Source organism: Garra rufa, chromosome 4, assembly GCF_049309525.1.
Source record: "Garra rufa chromosome 4, GarRuf1.0, whole genome shotgun sequence".
NCBI lineage: Eukaryota > Metazoa > Chordata > Actinopteri > Cypriniformes > Cyprinidae > Garra > Garra rufa.
This window is the reverse complement of record NC_133364.1, coordinates 15,443,833-15,463,393: the sequence shown is the minus strand read 5'-3', so window position 1 is coordinate 15,463,393 and position 19,561 is coordinate 15,443,833. Positions and strand designations below refer to the sequence as shown.

The following is a 19,561-nucleotide window of genomic DNA, read 5'->3' as shown; positions in this document are numbered from 1 at the left end:
GACTAAAACAAAAGCTAATTTTTACATAAAATTGCTATGTGAAAAAATAAATGTATTTTCCCCCCACATTTCATATCAATATAATTTCTAAGCTTAAGATTTTATTTCTAAGCTACCAAAAAAGGTATATACACCTTATTCTTTAACGCAGAACTGCATATCTGTGAGACTTTCGGTTTAATTATCCGCTATAGGGAAATAGCAAGAACAACAACATGCTGTAATCATTAAATCTGTTTGCACTATAAACCAGTGTGTTTATAATTAAGATAATACATTAAAAGAATATGGTAAGACACAACAATTTGCAATATCAAGCAGCAAAACAAGTTGTTTTGTTCAGCTAAAAATAGCTGGACGCGGATGAGATCAGAAGCCAAACCCATAAAATATACAAATGGCCGCGCCCACTCTTACTGGAAGAAAAAGGTGGATAAAAATATAAAATGAATAATTAAAAACAAAAAATTGGAAGTCTTAAGTTCTTCAGCAACTAGTAAGAATATACTAAACTAGTAATCAACATGAAACAGGTCTGTAAAAAACTGATAGGTCTTGCTTTATTTGCTAGTATTTGGACTACACTGGTATTTTTGTTTAAAGCTTGCAGTGTTGCAATAATTGGCCACTTCCCTCACAGCGTGACAGGCGTTGTTTTTGGAGGATTTGATGGTTGTCTGAGCAAAGCTCTTGGTTTTGGCTCAGAGGAGGAAGCCTTACAGGCAGAGCCATCCGTCCATCTACAAACATCTCCAGAGACTGAACCCGCCTCTCTTGCTGCAGCCAGTATAGCATCTCAGTACGGTCCCATCGCATCTTTTCCCTGTACGGCCGACCCTGTGACAACCAAAACAACAGTGAAGAGTTTCAAATGCAAATCACCAGTGGCGTATAACCAAGCATTGATGCACTCACCTTATAGCTGATGTTGTCATTGAAGCGGGTTGTGATGTGGTCCACAGCCTTGGACAATTCTTGGTCTACGACTGAAATTTGAGAGTTGAGCTTCTCTCTTTGACTTGCCTCTTCCATTCTAGCGATGGATGAGCCATGATAACCTAAGTATTTGCAATGAATCTGTATTATTATCTTGTATTTTAATTCATTCATAAGAATTTTCAAGGTTCTTTGCATCTGATGTACCTCGCTGGAAAAATCTGTTGGGGTCAGATGCCTCTCTCTCAAAGTCCTCCAGCCCGGAGAGCAAGAGCTCCCTCTTCTGGATCAACCGAGCCGCCTGCTCCCACGCAGCAATTGCCTGAGGGCACACAATACATCCACGTGACAACATAAATCCTAGATGATCATGATGAAAAGCCAGGAGAGTTCATTATCATTATCTCTACCTCCTGCAGATGGTCCCTGTGCTCTTGGGAGCTGTATTTGATGGCCATGTCTAGTCGTTGTCCTTCTGGGACAAGCAGGGTCTTCCAGACCCTCTCTAGCCTGATCTGCAACTGTTCTCCATGCAGAAGTCCAACAGCTGGATCTTCACATTCGTCCTTTTCAGACTGAAGAACATTAATCAGTCAAACAATCTGTTTACATATATAGTACACAAGAGAAAATAATAGTTGAAGATAATGGTTGAATTTATAAAAATGACCCTGTTCAAAAGTTTACATACACTTAATTGTTAATACTACGTTGTTACCTGAATGATCCACAGCTCTATTGTTTGTTTGTTTTTTGGTGATAGTTGTTAAAGTGTCCCTTGTTTGTCTTGAACAGTTAAACTGCCTGCTGTTCTTCAGAAAAATCCTCCGGGTCCCACAAATTCTTTGGTTTTTCAGCATTTTTGTATATTTAAACCCTTTCCAACAATGACTGTATGATTTTGAGATCCATCTTTTCGCAAAGGACAATTGAGGGACTCTTATGCAACCATTACAGAAGGTTCAAACACTCACTGATGCTCCAGAAACGAAACACAATGCAGCATTTTGCAGATTCTGCAAGGTGTATGTAAGCTTTTGACTTCAACTGTACAAAAAAGTAACTATAAAGTGACTTTGTGAGCTAGACTGTTTCAAACGTCCTTCTGCTAAACAGAAGCCTGCACTAAAAATAACAGCGACATAACATGATAGACGTAGGAGCAATCGGTGGAAAACAGAAGTGCTGTGTTTTATAATGGGAAGGAAAGGAACTTGAACTCACTGCATCTCGTATTTCCTCTTCTAGATTTTTCTCTGAAACACAGATATTTCTGCATTCATTCATACACTTTTGGACACTTAATGCATTTTTATAAATGTACCAGTATTTCCTTTTTCGTTTAAGAAATATATAACATGCCATCGAGTTCTGGTTCCCTTCCCAATCCTCCCATCTCTATGGTGTTGATGTTCCAGAATCCAGGAACAAATTCTTGTTTCTGTCTCCTAAGTGAACTGATCCTTTCCTGCTGCCTTCTGGAAGAGAATGATCAAATAAAATACAATAATTAAAATGTTAATTAAAATTAATTCGTGTTCTGAAGATGAACAAAGGTCTTACGGGTTTGGAATCACATGAGGGTGAGTAATTAATGACAGAATATTCATTTTTGGGTGAACTATCTCTTTAAAGGTTGAAGGGATGTCTTATGGGTGCAAGCCATCATGCATCATTTCCAGAGTAAATGTGAAAGGATAAACAAAAAAAAACCCATCCCAGCTGTTAACATCAGACCTTCTCTTCTCATCTCTCTGCAGCTGAGCCAGCTTGTGTCTCTCTGCCTCTTCATCATCACTGTCATACAGGTGAAACAGCACTGACAGATAATCGGAGTCCTTCAAAACCAGAGCACAAATAACACAAACACAATCCATTCAAGTCCACAAATTCCAAATGTATTCAGCATTTATTACCCATAAACACACACTCTATTATTGATTCACCTGACTGGAAATGTAGTCAAGATAATCATCCATTGATAGTTGATATCTCCACCACTGAAACCAGGCTCTGTACGCTCGAGCGGTTGCATTCACAGGCCTTTTCCTGTTCGCAGCCCTCTGTGTTCGCTCTCTGCATTTATGAAAATCAATTAAAGATTATATCTAATTCTGTGGTGTGAAAGAACCACAAATACACATAAGAAATGTAAGAAAGAAAAGAGCACCTGTGGGATATGCTGTATGGATTGGGCCTCCTGAGTGACGGGTTCATTAGTTTGTCATTAATCACTGTTTTTGGGCAGAATGTGGCGTTTTTCAGGGCAGGCTCAAGTCTGGGGTCCTTCAAAAGATCAAAAGCAGCTTTACATTATGATGTTATTATACTTAAACCAAAAGAAATGCACATTTGAAAATACTACAGCTAGTCCCCAATGTCTAAATCAACTTACCTCATCCAAGTTGAAATACTTTGTTGAAATACTTTTGGATAACTCTTCAAAGACTTTACTTATTTCCATCCGTTCTTCAACCAAGTTCTGATCCATCAGAGCAAGCGATGCTGAATCAATCTAGAGTTTTAGAATTAATATATAGGTAAGTCCAATATAAGACAACTTATATGTGACCCTGGACCACAAAAACAGTCTTAAGTTGCACGGGTATATTTGTAGCAATAGCTAACAATACATTGTATGGGTCAAAAATGATAGATTTTTCTTTTATGTCAAGAATCATTAAGATATTAAGTAAAGATCATGTTCCATGAAGATATTTTGTAAATTTCCTACTGCAAATATATCAAAATTAATTTTTTGATTAGTAATATGCATTGCTTAGTACTTAATTTGGACAACTTTAAAGGCGATTTTCTCAATTTTCTCAGTTTTGATTTTTTTGCACCCTCATATTCCTGATTTTCAAATAATAGTGATTTCCAAATACTGTCCCATCCTAAAAGTGAACCTTATGACTGGTTTTGTGGTCCAGGGTCCCATATTTCAGTTTTAATTTATAAATGAGGTATATAAAAATATACAATAACAGAATATTAATAATATTAATAGTAATCATGTATAAAGAACAGTATATATAAATTTTGTTATATTTAGATTTGGATAAAGTTTAGTAAAAATAAACTGAAATAAAATATAAAAATTTAATTTAAAACTAAACAAAATAACTGAAAAAAATAAGCTGAATTACTAAAATTATTAAAACTAAAATGTTAATTTACAAAAATAGAATTAATAAAAAACTAATAAAAACAAAACAACCAAATTACTAAAACTTAAATAAAAAAACAAATACTACAAAATTAAAATGAACAAATATATATATATATATATATATATATATATATATATATAAAATTCAAAGTGTTTAAAAATACTATAATAGCTATAAATAATATTAAAATAACCCTGTTGATCTCACCTCTTTAGTGAGGTCATTGTAGACTGGTGGGTACATGCTAAGTTTGATAGTCTCTGGGAGAATCCTAGCGGACACACGGGCCACTGCTGTGCGCATGATGGTTTGAGGACAAAACGCCACACTGACCACATCTCCTTGTGGGTGTGTAGGCTTCTCCACAAGAACTTTGTGCTTCTTCATTTCCTCCTCTTCCTCCATAATTTTCTAAAAAGAAATGCCTGTTGTTACAGTGATTTGCAAATGACATAGTCACTATACACTGAGTTTAATTCTGTATGTACTGTACCTGTAGTTTTTGTTGGAGCCTTTGAAGTCTGCTGGATCTATAGCAGGTCAGAGATTCTATAAGCGAGCACAGATCTGTCTCACAGTTATCGCCATCCTCATAAACACTCTCTTGTAATAATCTATAAACACATACACACAAATGAGTTTCAGTTCCCCTTACTCTTGCACACAGACACCGTAAATAGTATGCGGTGCGAGTGCTTTGTAACAACAGCCCAACCTCTTCAGATCCTCCCTAGGACTGATGCATTTCTCTAGGCTGGAGGTAGGATGTGTGGACAGTGGGGCTAATGGGGTTGGAGGCCGATTGAGTAGCGTTATCTCCAGCTCCTCCAGCAGTGTCTCCTTCTGTAGGTCAGGCATGGAGTGACATCCCTAAGAGGACAGAAAGAGAAATCTTTAAAGGGATAGTTCACCCAAAAATGAAAGTTCTGTCATTAATTACTCATCCCTAATGTCATTCCAAACATTTAAGACCTCCGTTCATCTTAGAAACACAAATTAAGATATTGACCGTGGAAGTATCCTTGCTGTTTTCATCAAATTTCATCGAAAATATCCTAATTTGTGTTCAAAGGTGAACGAAGGTCTTACGGGTTTGGAACGACATGAGGGTGAGTAATTAATGACAGAATTTTCATTTTTAGGTGAACTATCCCTTTAAGGATTATATAAATCTACATGCAAATGTTTGAAAACTTGTGTGCAATGGAATAGATTATAAAAGTCCCTGGTCACCTTTATCCTGACCAACCGGTTTTGACGGGGACTCTGATCTTGCTCTTCTTTCAGTGTATAAGACATACTGGCTGTAGAACCTAGACACATGCATACATTCAGTGTCCAGATGTCACATCTTGTATTATAATCCATCATTTTAAAGAGACAGTTCACAAAAAATGAATATTCTGTCATCATGTTTTACGCAGCTCTGTGTAGTAGCTAATATTAGCACTTGTTTTTGGTATAACAAATGTCATAGCCTTCCGAAATCAAGGCACCCTCTTGGCTTTCACTGTAAGGTAAAAAATAAATTATGTTTTTACATCTTCTTTTTGTGTTCCATAAAAGTGGGTGAGTATATGACGACAGAATTTTCATTGAGTAAACTATCACTTGTATCTGTGTATCTTGCCGCACATTGTGTGTCTGTCTTATAGATGATTGGCTTCATATTACAGGGCTGGAGGTCATACACACATTGAAGATCCAGCTCTCCGATTTTCTCCTGAATCTGTAGACACAGAAATTAATTAATTAAATAAACTTGCATACATTACCAGTCAAAAGTTTTTGAACAGGAAGATTTTTAATGTTTTTAAAGAAGTCTCTTCTGCTTACCAAGCCTGCATTTATTTGATCCAAAGTGCAGCAAAAACTGTCAAATTTTGAAATATGTTAACTACATAAAATAATTGCTTTCTATTTGAATATTTTTTAAAATGTAATTTATTCCTGTGATTTCAAAGCTGAATTTTCAGCATAATTACTCCAGTCACATGATCCTTCAGAAATATTCTAATATTCTAAATCGCTGCTCAAAAAACATGTATTATTATTATTTTGAAAACAGCTGAGTAGATTTTTTTTCAGGTTTCTTTGATGAATAGAAAGTTCAGAAGAACAGCATTTATCTGAAATAGAAATCTTTAGCAACATTATACACTTCTTTATCATCACTATTGATCAATTAAAAGCATCCTTGCTAAATAAAAGTATTTATTTGTATAAATTATACTATCAATTATACTGACTCCAAGCTTTTGAATGGTATAGTGTGTAATGTCACAAAAGCTTTTTATTTCAGATGAATGCTTTGGATTTTTTTATTCATCAGAGAATCCTGAAAAAAGTACTCAACTGTTTTAAATATTGATAATAATAAAAAAAATGTTTCTTGAACAGCAAATCAGCATATTGGAATGATTTCTGAAGGATCATGTGACACTTAAGACTGCAGTAATGATGCTGAAAATTTAGCTTTGATCACAGGAATAAATTACATTTTAAAATATATTCAAATAGAAAACAGTTATTTTAAATAGTAAAAATATTTCAAAATTGTATTGTTTTTGCTGTACTTTGTGAACAGAAGAAACTTCTTTAAAAAAATATTAAAAATCTTACTGTTCAAAAACTTTTGACTGATAGTGTACACACAAACGCACCTCTTTGAGGTCCTCCTCCACAGCTTTTTCCTGTAATGTCGCTGTCGTGGACCTCTCACTGTTATGTAGTGTGTGTGTAACAGCACTTTGTCTGCATCTAAGTGCATCCTTGATTCCTGTGACAATCCTGCATCTTATGGAGCGAACATTTAAGCTGTAATCAGAAATAGTGACAATCTGATGTGAATACGTAACGTCATGTTACTGTATTTGTTACTATATTGTGTAATCAAAGGCTGTTCAGCTCAATGCAATATAGGTAAAAAGAGTCACATTTACAGACTGGTGCAGTCAGTAGCAAGCTGTGCTGCCACCCTGCTACGGTTGACACGGTCGCTGAAGACGCCTCGTTGCTGTAGAGTCTCCATCAGATGCAAGGATTGCAGAAACAGCTGTTCGCAAATGTGCAGAACCTCACTGAAGGTCTGGCGGTGGAGCTGAACTTTCTCTTCCTGGGTCAGTGTGGTGTCCACAGGCGGAGTTTTCAGGTCTTGCCAGATCAGACCCAGCTCAGAGGTCAACGCTGCAGTCTGAATGTCAAAAGCAAATGGTCAAAAGGGATATGTGACCCTAGACTACAAAACCTGTCATAAGCAGCACAGGTATATTTGTAGCAATAGCCAACAATACATTGTATGGGTCAAAATGATCGATATTATGCCAATAATCATTAAGATATTTAGTTCATGTTCCGTGAAGATATTTTGTAAATTTCCTACTGTAAATATATCAAAACGTAATTTTTGATTAGTAATATGCATGGCTAAGAACTTCATTTAGACAACTTGTTAATATTTAGATTTTTTAGCATCCTTAGATTCCAGATTTTCAAAAAGTCGTATCTCGGACAAATATAAGTTTTAAGTAAATGTACCCTTATGACTGGTTTTGTGGTCCAGGGCCACATATATCATGTAGACTCATTAAAAAGAGTATTTTAAGTTTGCTTTTGAATGTTTTGAACTTTTGAACATGTTTGAGACTGACCAAAGACTGTCTGTCCTCATGGTGGATGGAGTAAAGCTGTGATTTCTGGGCGATTCTCTCCTCTAGCTGTTTGCACAACTGTGCCAAAGAGGTCGGAGTGCTTTTATCCTTCTTATAAGCTAAAGACTCGGATCCCACCTCCTTAGACCTGTCTGAAGATGAATGTACAAATGAACAATAATGTAATATTGATGTCAAAACTTCAAAAGTGAACTAACTAGCTTGTAAAGAAAGCACTAACCTGTCATCCTGTCAAAATTGACATCCATGAGTTGTGAAAGAGGTCTCAGAAAACTCTGAACCTCGACTGTAGACCATCATTTGGAGGTCCTCAAGAACCCGTGTGTGCTTGTTATTTCGCCAGTCATTCTCAAAACATTAAAGCATAGAGGAATGTCCTGCAGTTTTATGTACTAAGCTATTTAATTAGTTTGACATTATACGTTTAAGCTTTAAAAGCTTACTCAAGCCAAATAATAATTAAAAATAACTTCGGGCTTTACAAAAACAAACTTTTCAGAATTCATTTAACATTTAAGGTTTTAAAAATTTAGTTGCAAGTTACGTTTGAACCTGGCGTTAACCAACATAACACGAGTGAATGAGACTGATTTATGTCACAACTATACGAGTAAACTTTAAAATTACAGTGCACAGGATTTAAAAACACAGTGCTACTCATCAGAAGATTAACAGCAAGATAGTTACAAAAAAATATTTATCAAATGTAATAAATCGACTGAATAGGTCCGACTGAACGCCGTAGTCCTAAAACAAGTCATGTTGCCCTGGAAACCCCAACAGGTCACGGTCACGCACGACGTCATTGCGCAACTTTGGAATTGACGCCGTCATTATGTAATGACTTTATTAATGACTTTTTAACTTTTGTGTTCATTTTAAATAAACAAATAAATAAAATAAAAAGGCTTTTAAGTAACACGACGTCATATAACTGCATGCACAATAATAATAATAGCAAAGCTGTTCAGTCTTGATAACAAAATAAAAAACCAAGTATACGGTGTATAAACGTGACAGAACCCACCTAGTGAATAAATAAACGTACTGCAGTTTAAAGTCTAAGTAACTCTGTGAATAGTAAATATAACCCTTAAACAATTTTATTAAATGAGCTGCCTTCTGTATTTATGTCAAATACGGTTCTGAGATTAATCTCTCTAAATCTGATTTAGACTATCAAAAATTACAATCTGAACATTAAAAACAGTCATGTGGTATAAATGCACTGATATTTTCTTCATGTGTTAAGACTACACACTAAAAACACAGAGCGTAGATGGGTCACAGTCATAGTGCATGTGTATGAAGTATGAAAAATGAAACACACACCACTTCCGTTTACATTAGCCCCTGTCATCCGGAAGGGTGGTACCTGTTCAACTTCTGCAAATAAGTTTTCTGTTGCCTCATGCTTGTTAAGAAAACAACATGGATATGAGAGAGTCCTGCTGGAGAGCTGCGATCATTCAGTCCTCGGCTATTTGATCTGCTGGAGCTAAAAGGACGCACAGACGCGGATCTAAACCTCACCTGAGCTATATGCGTCCGTCAGGTAAACGCTGAACCGAGACTATTCACCGTTTGGATACTTTTCATTGCAGGTAAGTGATTTTAAGTTCGGTAAACCATTTGCAAAAGTTACGAAACATAAAACCTTGAGGTTTTTGTCGTATTAACTTGACTTCTGAAGCTTTAGACGCGTATTATTTACGGACAGGTGAGAATTGAATGGGCGTTTTGGCTACATTGCGGCTTCTTGAGTAGCCTAATAGGCAATGTTTATTTGTATCTTTTGTGTGTTTTGGGGTGTTACTAAATTGAAAACCAAAATGTTTGTTAATATCTAACAATACATACTTGTTTTGCTTGTATTTTGAAAGTAATGTTTTTAAAAAGTTAATTTTTGGATACATTTGACCTCATTACTAACTCTACTAAACCTAAACATAAGTAAATGAAATAAAATCTAAATATTTTCTCTTTTTTTACTACGTAACAGTGGAGGAAAAAACGTAAATAATAATAAGTAAAATGCGTTGTTTTTTATTGAAGTATCTGAAGAAAAAATGGGTGATTAAACGATGTCAGAATTCTAAAAAAAAATAACAAACTGCCCACATTATGTAAGTATTTCTATTTGTTTAACTTCCCACATTATATAATAGAATTATCTGTATCTGTAATTTAAATGTTGCGTAAATACTAAAAAAGGTAGATACTAATAATGTGTAAGATAAATAAAATAACATAAAAAGTTTCAAAAAGTTGTCAAAACATAATTTATATGACTCGGCGTGGCTTTTCTAAAATCATGCCATTCCTTCATTATTAACAATATCATATCCATATGCTCAGAAAGCGATGAACTTTCCTTTTGTTACCTAAAGGTACCACAGTACAAGGTTAAAGGAACTAAATAAGGGAACACCGAACGCAATTTTTATTTAGGTACCTCGCCCACTTCTCCATCCTAAACCAAATCAGAATATCTCTTTAGCATTTAGTAGTATTCAGAACTTCCTTTATGGGAGAGCAATATCAAGATGCCATTTACAACTCATTGAAAAATTTCACGCAAAGTGTCTTGACTCACGTCAGAGCGTTTAAGCAGAAAAAGTGGCTTTGAAAGTTTCACAGCCTCTTTTTCATTTCTGCAGAAGTCACAGCCGTTGTGTAAACAACTTAAAATGTCTTTTTAGTGCAGACTGCACTAAAAAATGGTGGCGTTCGCGCTTGGCTGTCATTGTGCTCAGTCATGTTGTCGTTTATTTACAGAGGTAACATGACCTCGCTGCTACTGAGCTTTTTAAACTGAATACCCACATGCTTTCTATTTTCCCACGAGCACCTGCTTTGATACCAGCGGTTTGTGGACTTGGCAGAGGCCTGAAGGCTCACATCTTGTCACATTTGTCATTGTGCTGCTTTTGTGCTTAAGCTTTTGCCCTCAAATTGTGTGGAGTGATACTTTTATTGATTTTTTTTGTCAGCTTATCCTTCTCAACACCTCTCTTTGGGTAGATTTGGCAGATTCAGCCTATAATTAATTACTATGTTCCTCTCTGATATTTGCCAACCTCCAGACTAAATCATCTGTCAACGATGTAACTATACCGCTTTTCTTGCCCCATTAGAACAACAGCTGACCAGAAGAACAGTGTTCACCATTACTACTTCCTCCGAACCCCTCGTTTTCCAGCACCATGAGTGGTCAACCACGGAGGATCCGTCTGAAGCCATGGCTGCTGGCACAGGTGAATTGTGATTTACTATGCATATTGTAGTTTTCAAAGAACATTTGTGTAGATAAGCCAAAAAACATTGACATTCAAAAACGAAAGTCTACTTGGCCTCAGGAGGTTTCAAGTAAAAGTGAACAATGACCATTTACCGTCAAGCTCTATCAATGACCAAAAAGCACCATAAAAGTAATTTTATGATCTTGATTATGCCACAGGCATCGATTTTCACATCAGCTGAGGAATCATGACACAGCACTTCTAAAATATGTGCAGACACAAATGAGTGGAAAAGTTTCAGACTTTTCCTCAGATGACCATCAGAAAACTTGGTATATAGCATATATAGGTTGGAAAGACTACTTTTACGATGCTTTTAAGTTACCTTAAAGGGATAGTTCACCCAAAAATTCTGTCATTAATTACCCCTAATGCCGTTCCAAGCACAAATTAAAATATTTTTAATGAAATCCAAGAGCTTTCTGACCCTGCATAGACAGCAACGCAACTGGCACGTTCAAGGCCCAGAAAGGTAGAAAGGACATTGTTAAAATAGTCCATGCGCCATTAGTGGTTCAACCTTAATTTCATGAAGCTACGAGAATACTTTTTGTGTGCAAAGAAAACAAAAATGACGTCTTTGTTCAATGATTACTTCTCTTCTGTGTCAGTCTTCGACGCACGTTCACGAGAGCACCTCGGCGTATACAGTAGCTTCGTAAAATTAAGGTTGAACCACTCACTATTTGATCTCAGTTATCTCACAAATTTAAAAATTGTCATTTTTTGCTATTTTTGTCATTTTTGGAGCTTGAATAGCCTCTGGTTACTTTTGTTTTCAATGTTTTCAATGCAACAGAAGAAAGCGAGTTTGTATAAACAGTCTCGAAACTGACTATACAGTAGTTTTAATCTTATTTTCATTAGTATAACCCTGTCAAATTGATTTCTGAACTTACCAAGAACTGCATAAAAGCACACTGGAGATGTGTCAAACCCTGTTTTAAACACTTGATATGATCTTCAAACTGAAAAATATCAGTATCCAGCTGCCATCTTGCCTTCATCCATATAGCACTTCCAAATATCAGCATTTAAAATGGAAGCAAAACTAGTGGAGGAATATTATTTGTAGTCTTGGCATCCTGAACTGGTTCTACATTAGTAAAGTCAACATTTCTCACCCTGCCAGATTAACAGTGGGAAATACCCAGGACTGCATTGGCTCAATCAAGAGCGCAGACTGTTCCGGATCCCTTGGAGACATGCCACCCGCCATATGCCTACCCTGGAGGAGGAGAACACTATATTTAAGGTGAATAATGTGGTTTTTAGATGTATTTCCCCATATAAGATCTTAGAATCGTCTATTTTTCACTCCTGTATCTGTTCTGTTTTAAAGTTAGCACTAGGGGGATTTTTTGGGGGTGTTTTAGAGTTTTAAGGTACTGAAATATCTAGTAGTTTCACTTTTCTGTATTGAATTATTCAAATAACAGAAAATGATTTAAAAAGCAAACCACTGTCCTCATACATTCTTTTAAAAAGTGTTTTTGCAGAACATAGAGCCATTAAATGTCCTGTTTTCACAAGTTCTAGTGATGTTTTTAAGGATTGTCTTTTTAGTACTTTTGCAACCAACTTTGGAGAACTAAAATGGAGTTTCGATTCCACTTGACTTCACTGTGGCAAGATTTTAAGAGGAAGTCAAGAAAACCTTAGAACCGTGAGGTTTAAGACCTTTCAAAATTAGTTTTGTGACTGTTAGAACTCTTTGAAGGCATTTTTAAGCAAGTGTACATTAACAGACTTCACATTTAGCAGATGTACGCTTTCATTTTCGGAAAAACGCATCAAAAATATTGAGGACTCATGCTGCACTATGTTGATTTTGATTGTCAAATCAAATACCCAACGAATGTCATGTGTCTAGTTTTTTCGCACAGACATTCCTCAAGTCTGTTTCATTAATTTTGCTCTGCAGGCTTGGGCTCTGGAAACAGGCAAGTACCAGGAAGGAGTAGATGAGCCAGATCCAGCCAAATGGAAGGCCAATCTCCGCTGTGCCCTAAACAAAAGCCGAGAGTTCGGACTCCACTACGATGGCACAAAGGATACCCCCGTCCAGCCCTATAAGATCTACGAGGTGTGCGACCAGACAGTCAATGGAGGTAAGGACCTGGCCTACAAGCCAGTAACATGGGATACTTGCTGAAACAATGCCTAACCCTAACCCTATGCTCAGATCATTCAATATTTCCCACCACAACTTGTTGTTTAAGTGTTAAGTAGGAATTAGAATTAAGTAGGAAATGTGACGTCATCCAAGATGTTCATATCTTTCTTTCTTCAGTCGAACAGAAATGAAGGTTTTTCAGAAAAACATTCCATGATTTTTCTCTATATTGTGTGCTTCAATGGAGATCAATCCAAATTGCAGTTTCATTTCAGCTTCAAAGGGCTCTAGACGATCCCAGCCAAAGATATCTAGTGAAACGATTGGTCATTTAAAAAAATAAAATAAAATTATATACTTTTTAATCAAATGCTCGTCTACGAGTTAACGCATTACGTTATCATGTTTGAAAGGTCAGGCGTGGTTAGTTCTTAGTCTGTGTGCTACAGTTCAAATTGGTAGCATAGGCAAAAAACTCTTGACTTTAGTTGCTTTCCAACTTTGTTTTTACGTATTGCGTGAAGTTCTAGACTTATTCCTCGGCTGGGATCGTGTTATAGCCCTGTGAAGCTCCATTGAAACAATTTGCACCTTCAACCCATTGATCACCATTGAAGTCCACTATATGAAGTACAATCCTTGAATGTTTTCCTCAAAAACCTTAATTTCTTTTCAGCTAAAGAAAGAAAGACATGAACATCTAGGATGACACTGGATGAATAAATTATCAGGAAGTTTTGTAATTCTGGAGTAAACCAATCCTTTAAGGGATAAAAGATGAACAAACCAATAAATCATCAATTCTTTGTTTATTTTAGATGCTGGAGACGATGATGAAGAGGAGGTAAGTTCTGAAGAGCATGGAATGTAGAAGAATAGCTTAAATAACTGCAATTTGGAAAAAAAATTAATTTTCACCACTGTCTTTTTTTTTCTTCTTGAAATTCAGCTGCAAAACTTCGTCAAACTCTCTATTGGTAAGATTTCGAAGTGGATGTTTTTTTGGAATAAGTTACTATTGATAATATATACATAAAGTAATATATATATTTTTTTCCATGGGGCTTGACAGACCCTTCCAGCTACCCGGCATATCCTCCCCGAGTAGATGTTCCGTTCACCTCTCCTATTGCCGACGGCTATAATCCCGCCCATCATAACCCTCGAATGAACCTCTTAGGAGAAGTCGTCTCCAGCGGAGGAGCTCCTATGTCCTCTCACCTCGCCCAGTCCAGCACTGGACCTTCGGCTGGTCCTTTACCCAAATTTCCCAGTCACAGTGCTATCAAAGTCGAGCAGACACCTTATCCCGTTCATGCCGGGGGACTTCCGAACGGTCTGGGAATGGGGACTGGAGTCATACCGCCTCCTGTTCTTCAAGATGTAGTCACTCATTCTGTAGGCCCTCCAGCCATAGTGGACAGCCCAATGCAAGAGGTGCCATCTCAAGTGGAGAACCAGGTTCATCCCTGCATCTCAGAGCTGCTGAGCAGTCCGCACATGTTACCCTGTAAGCCTCTAATGCCTTGTTCTTCAGGATTATTGTTGCGGTTTATGATGAAGACATACCTAAATTGCAGAAAAAACCTAGTCCCACCCGTTCACTTTGAGTAATGCTGATGGTAAATGACTTGGCAAGAGGTGTGTATAGAGGCACAGCTTGCACACCTTGGCTGTATTATGAAATTATGAAAATTTCAGTTGTTAGTCTGGTCATCTGTTATTAAAGAAAAAGTTCATCCTAAAAGGTCTGTCATCATTCATTCTCATGTACACTATATTGCCAAAAGTATTGGGACACCCACTTCTAATGAACAGTGTCAAAAATGACTGCACCCATAGTTATAAGTCATTGGTGTTTGGTGAAGAGTTTTTGGCTCAAAGTCTGCATTTAAAGTCACTCCAGAGATGTTCAGCTGGGATTAGGACTTAGCCTTTGCAGGCCAGTCAAGTTCTTCCACACTGACTGAATCAATCTTTTTTTTAACCTTGCCTTATACACAGAGCTGTTGCTACTAAATGAGAAGAACACAATCCCCTACAATATCATTATATGCTTAAATATTTGGATGGAATTTACTACAGTAGTCAAACCTGTTCATTAGAACAGGGTGTCCCAATACTTTTGGCAATATAGTGTATTTCCATACAATGAAAGTGAAATTTACAAAAGTACCATAAAATTATATGACGAGGGTTGTCCAAATGACTTGTACACCAAATGTTCCACCAAAAGAAATAAAACCAAGAAACAACGCTGAGTAAACAAGGATAAAATGTTCATTCTTGTTTTCTCTTTTCTAGTAACTGATCTAGATGTCAAGTTCCAGTACAGGGGTCGGACGGCTGGTTCTTTGACTGTCAGTAACCCACAAGGTTGTAGACTTTACTATGGTAACCTGGCGCCCACACCAGAACAAGTAGAGCTGTTCGGTCCGGTAACGCTGCAGCAGGTGCTGTTTCCAGGAACCGCTGAGATCCAAAACGAGAAGCAGAGGTTCTACACCGATCATCTGCTGGATGTGATGGACCGAGGGCTGATTTTGGAGATCAGGGGACAAGATATCTATGCCATCAGGCTGTGCCAGTGTAAAGTGTTCTGGTCTGGGCCAGGCGTGCTCGAGCAGGGGCCACCGAATCCAATGGAAAGAGAGATGAAGATCAGGGTCTTCAGTCTGAACAACTTCCTTCATGGTAAGAGGAACCAGTCCTTTTTTTTTGAGTTTGGAAGAATAATTTATCCATGTTTATGCATTTTATATGCTGTTAATGAAGAACAGTTTTCAAACATCCTTTGCTCTTCATTCTATTGTGCTAAATCTACAGAAGCTTCCTGAATTTTGTGGGAAGTGAACAAGACAAAGTACAAAATTGCCCAACACATCCATTTTATTCTGTATTATATATAAAAAAACAAAAACGTTTTAACTCGCATGCAGGAATTTTCTCGGGGGACACCAAATTGCAAATGCATATGACTGGCTGGGATCATTTTTGAAATTTGGTATGTAATACATTTTCTCTTCAGGTCTCATTTTGTATCAGAAAGGAGAGGCGCCGACTCCTCCACCCTTTGAGATCTACTTCTGCTTCGGTGAGGACTGGCCAGACAGAAAGCCCAAGGAGAAAAAGCTCATCATTGTCCAGGTTTGGAAATTAAATCCATGTTCATTGGTTTAATTTAGAGTGCAAAGACTGTTTAGTTGTTTATGGTGTACAAGGCTGAGCTACATCGCTAAATTGAGTTGTTAGCAATGACTCTGCATTATATTCACAATATAGTACAGCTACAACTTGGTGAACTGGTGTTTGAAATGTGAGATATGTTACTATATAGTGTATTTTTAGCAAATCAGCATTCAGAACCAGAGCTATTTTACAATTTAACATTCTTCAAAACTAGCAAACTATGCTATATTGCTAAATTGCATTGTTAGCAACAATGCACAGTTAAAACGAGGCAAACAAGTGTTTCATGTCAAATGTTACTATATAGTACCCTGGAAATCCAGAGGTCTCGTGAGAGCACAATTTGAATTGCCTCTGCAAGACACTCTGGCATCGAGCAATGATGCATGTTACTGCATTACGTAAGCAGTTCTGGGAACCAATCAAATCGGTGTATCTGATGTAGGCGGGCCAGAGGCGAGCTAAACTGATGACGACAGCGCTGCGACGTCCGGAATCATCAGTAAACAGATGAACACCAGTTGTTTGAAATGGCTTTGGCAGCTACAATGAACGAGTTAGACTTGGCTTTTCATATAAAAGAGAAACAGAAAACCGCGCTCGAATCGTTCCTTTGTAAGAAGGACTTTTTTTGCTGTTTTGCCGACTGGATACGGCAAGAGTTTAATCTATCAGTTAGCTCCGCTGGTAGCTAAGCGTATGGGGCTTAGTGAAAACTTAGTGATTGGTCGTGGCGTTATCCAATTGCGTGCATTGAGAGTTTCAAATGCATGCTTGGTGCCGCCCCTCCAGTTAGACACTTTTCATTGCTCGATGCCAGACGCTTAATATTAATAGATTAGGGTCTGGATTTTTCCAGGCTAACTATATAGTGTATTTAAGCCAATCAGCATCCAGAAGCTGTTTCATAATGTTCTTCAAAGCTAGCAAAACCATGCTATATTGTTAAATTGCATTGTTAGCAACAGTGCACAGTTATAACTTGGCAAACAGGTATTTCTTGTCAAATATGTTACTAAATAGTGTATTTTAGCCAATCAGCATCCATGAACAACTGTTTTATAATGTTCAACAAAGCTAACAAAACCATGTTATATTGCTAAACTGCGTTGTTAGCACTAATGCGGTTATAACTAGGTAAAAAGGGTGTTTCATGTCAAATATATGCTATTATATAGTGTATTTTAGCCAATCAGTATCCAGAAACAGCTGTTTCATAATGCAATGCATGTCAAAGCGGAAAAAAATAGCATTGATAAAACTGATACAGTTATAACCTAGGTGAACGGGTGTTTCTAGTCAAATATATGCTATTATATAGTGTATTTTAGCCAATCAGCATCCATAAACGGTTGTTTCATAATGTAATGTTTGTCAAAGCTAACAAAACTGCTATATTGCTAAATTGTGTTGTTAGCACCGATGCACAGTTATAACCAGGTGAATGTCAAATGTTACTATATATTGTATTTAAGCCAATCAGCATCCAGAAACAGCCCTTTCATAATATGTTCATTAACGCTAACGAAACATGTTATATTGATAAATTGCATTGTTGGCTCCATTGCACAATTATAACATTTCATATCAAATACGTTACTATATAGTATATTTTAGCCATTTAGCATCCAGAAACAGAGCCATTTTATAATGTAATGTCGTCAAAGCTAACAAAATCATGCTATATTGCCAAATTGTGTTTTCGCAACAATGCCATCATAACTAGGCAAACAGGTATTTCATGTCAGATATGTTGCTATATAGTGTATTTTAGCCAATCAGCTTCCAGAAACAGAGCTGTTTCATGGTGTAATGTTAACCGCTAACAAAAACATGCTATATTGCTAAACTGCGTTGTTAGCACTGATGCAGTTATAACCAGGTGAACAAATGTCAAATATGTTACTATATATTGTATTTTAGCCAATCAGCATCAAGAAACAGAGCTGTTTCATAGTGTAATGTTCGTCAACGTTAACAAAACCATGGTTTAATGCTAAATTGTGAAATTGTGTTATAACCAGGTGTCTCATATTACTAAATCATGTATTTTAACCAATCAGCATCAAGAACCAAAGCTACATTTTATATATAGCAAACAATGTGGTTTTACTACCTTAGTTATAACTAAGTGAGCAAACTGTTTTATTTCATAACTGTGCTAAACTGTATTCACAATATAGCACAACTATAACCAGATGTTCTATTTTAACCAATCAGCATCAAGAAACAGCTAGATTTTATATATATAGCAATGACCTGCCGCATTGTATTCGCAATAAAACACAGCATTTTTCAGACTTAGCAAAGTTAACAATATAGCACAACTAGATGAACAGATTGTATTTTAGCCAATCAGCATCCAGAACCAGAGCTATATTTTATGTAAGCAAACCATGTGGTGTTAGCAATGACCTGCAGCATTGTATTCGCAATATAGCACAGCTATTAAACAGCCTTTTAAGTCAAAACTGTCGTTTGTAGCATTCTTCAGACTTAGCAAACCATGCTATAGTGCTAAACTGTGCTAGCAAGAACAAGCAGCATTGTTCACAATATAGCACAACTATAACTAGGTGAACAGATGTTTGATGTTATAGCTGATACTATATATATTGTATTATGTAGTAATATCAGCATCCAGAACCAATGTTGTTTTATAATTAGCTATTTTCTAACTTAGCAGATTGCTATAGCAAAATAAACACGTCTGCTCTTACTTTTCTTCATCCAGGTTGTTCCAGTCGTTGCAAGAATCCTTACAGAGATGTTTTCAGGCGAGCTTTCGTGGTCCACAGACAGCATTCGGTTGCAGATCTCCAACCCTGACCTGAAAGACCAGACGGTGGAGCAGTTCAAAGAGCTCCACAGACTTTTGCAGAGTCAAAACGCGCACCCGACCTGGGCACAAAACATCCACTAACTGAAAAAGGAACCATCTTGTTTATTTCCTGCTCAGAATTGGAGGTCCTTCTGAACATTGGAATATATATAGGTGCCGCCTCTGATGCCATACTGAAAACATTTCCACTGGAGACCAAACTTGACATTTCTTTTCCCACATTTATTGTTGTCTACATGTAAACTTGTCTTTTAAATTGTTATATTTCAATAAATACCATTGCAGTATTTTAAATGGTTGCTGGCATGATCAAGTTGCCACAGTATGGTTTC

General features: G+C 36.9%; 2 protein-coding genes across 2 annotated transcripts; one reads left to right on the top strand and one right to left on the bottom strand.

The window, feature by feature from the left end:
• Nucleotides 1-146: 146 nt before the first annotated feature.
• Nucleotides 147-8,007, bottom strand: ccdc87 (coiled-coil domain containing 87). The gene is made up of 19 exons (XM_073837751.1): nucleotides 8,001-8,007; nucleotides 7,760-7,911; nucleotides 7,052-7,302; nucleotides 6,773-6,926; nucleotides 5,745-5,838; nucleotides 5,343-5,422; nucleotides 4,825-4,979; nucleotides 4,603-4,723; nucleotides 4,317-4,520; nucleotides 3,332-3,451; nucleotides 3,107-3,222; nucleotides 2,883-3,012; nucleotides 2,674-2,774; nucleotides 2,299-2,414; nucleotides 2,161-2,192; nucleotides 1,347-1,511; nucleotides 1,144-1,258; nucleotides 916-1,058; nucleotides 147-837 (listed from the first exon to the last, which is right to left on the bottom strand). The coding sequence occupies exons 1-19, from the start codon at nucleotides 8,005-8,007 to the stop codon at nucleotides 598-600; spliced, it is 2,496 nt and encodes an 831-aa protein (XP_073693852.1). The 3' UTR covers nucleotides 147-597.
• A 1,154-nt stretch (nucleotides 8,008-9,161) lies between these two features.
• irf5 (interferon regulatory factor 5) lies at nucleotides 9,162-19,538 on the top strand. The gene is made up of 10 exons (XM_073838729.1): nucleotides 9,162-9,384; nucleotides 10,918-11,037; nucleotides 12,215-12,337; nucleotides 13,007-13,193; nucleotides 14,017-14,042; nucleotides 14,148-14,175; nucleotides 14,271-14,708; nucleotides 15,503-15,892; nucleotides 16,227-16,345; nucleotides 19,122-19,538. The coding sequence occupies exons 2-10, from the start codon at nucleotides 10,987-10,989 to the stop codon at nucleotides 19,308-19,310; spliced, it is 1,551 nt and encodes a 516-aa protein (XP_073694830.1). The 5' UTR covers nucleotides 9,162-9,384; nucleotides 10,918-10,986; the 3' UTR covers nucleotides 19,311-19,538.
• Nucleotides 19,539-19,561: the final 23 nt, after the last annotated feature.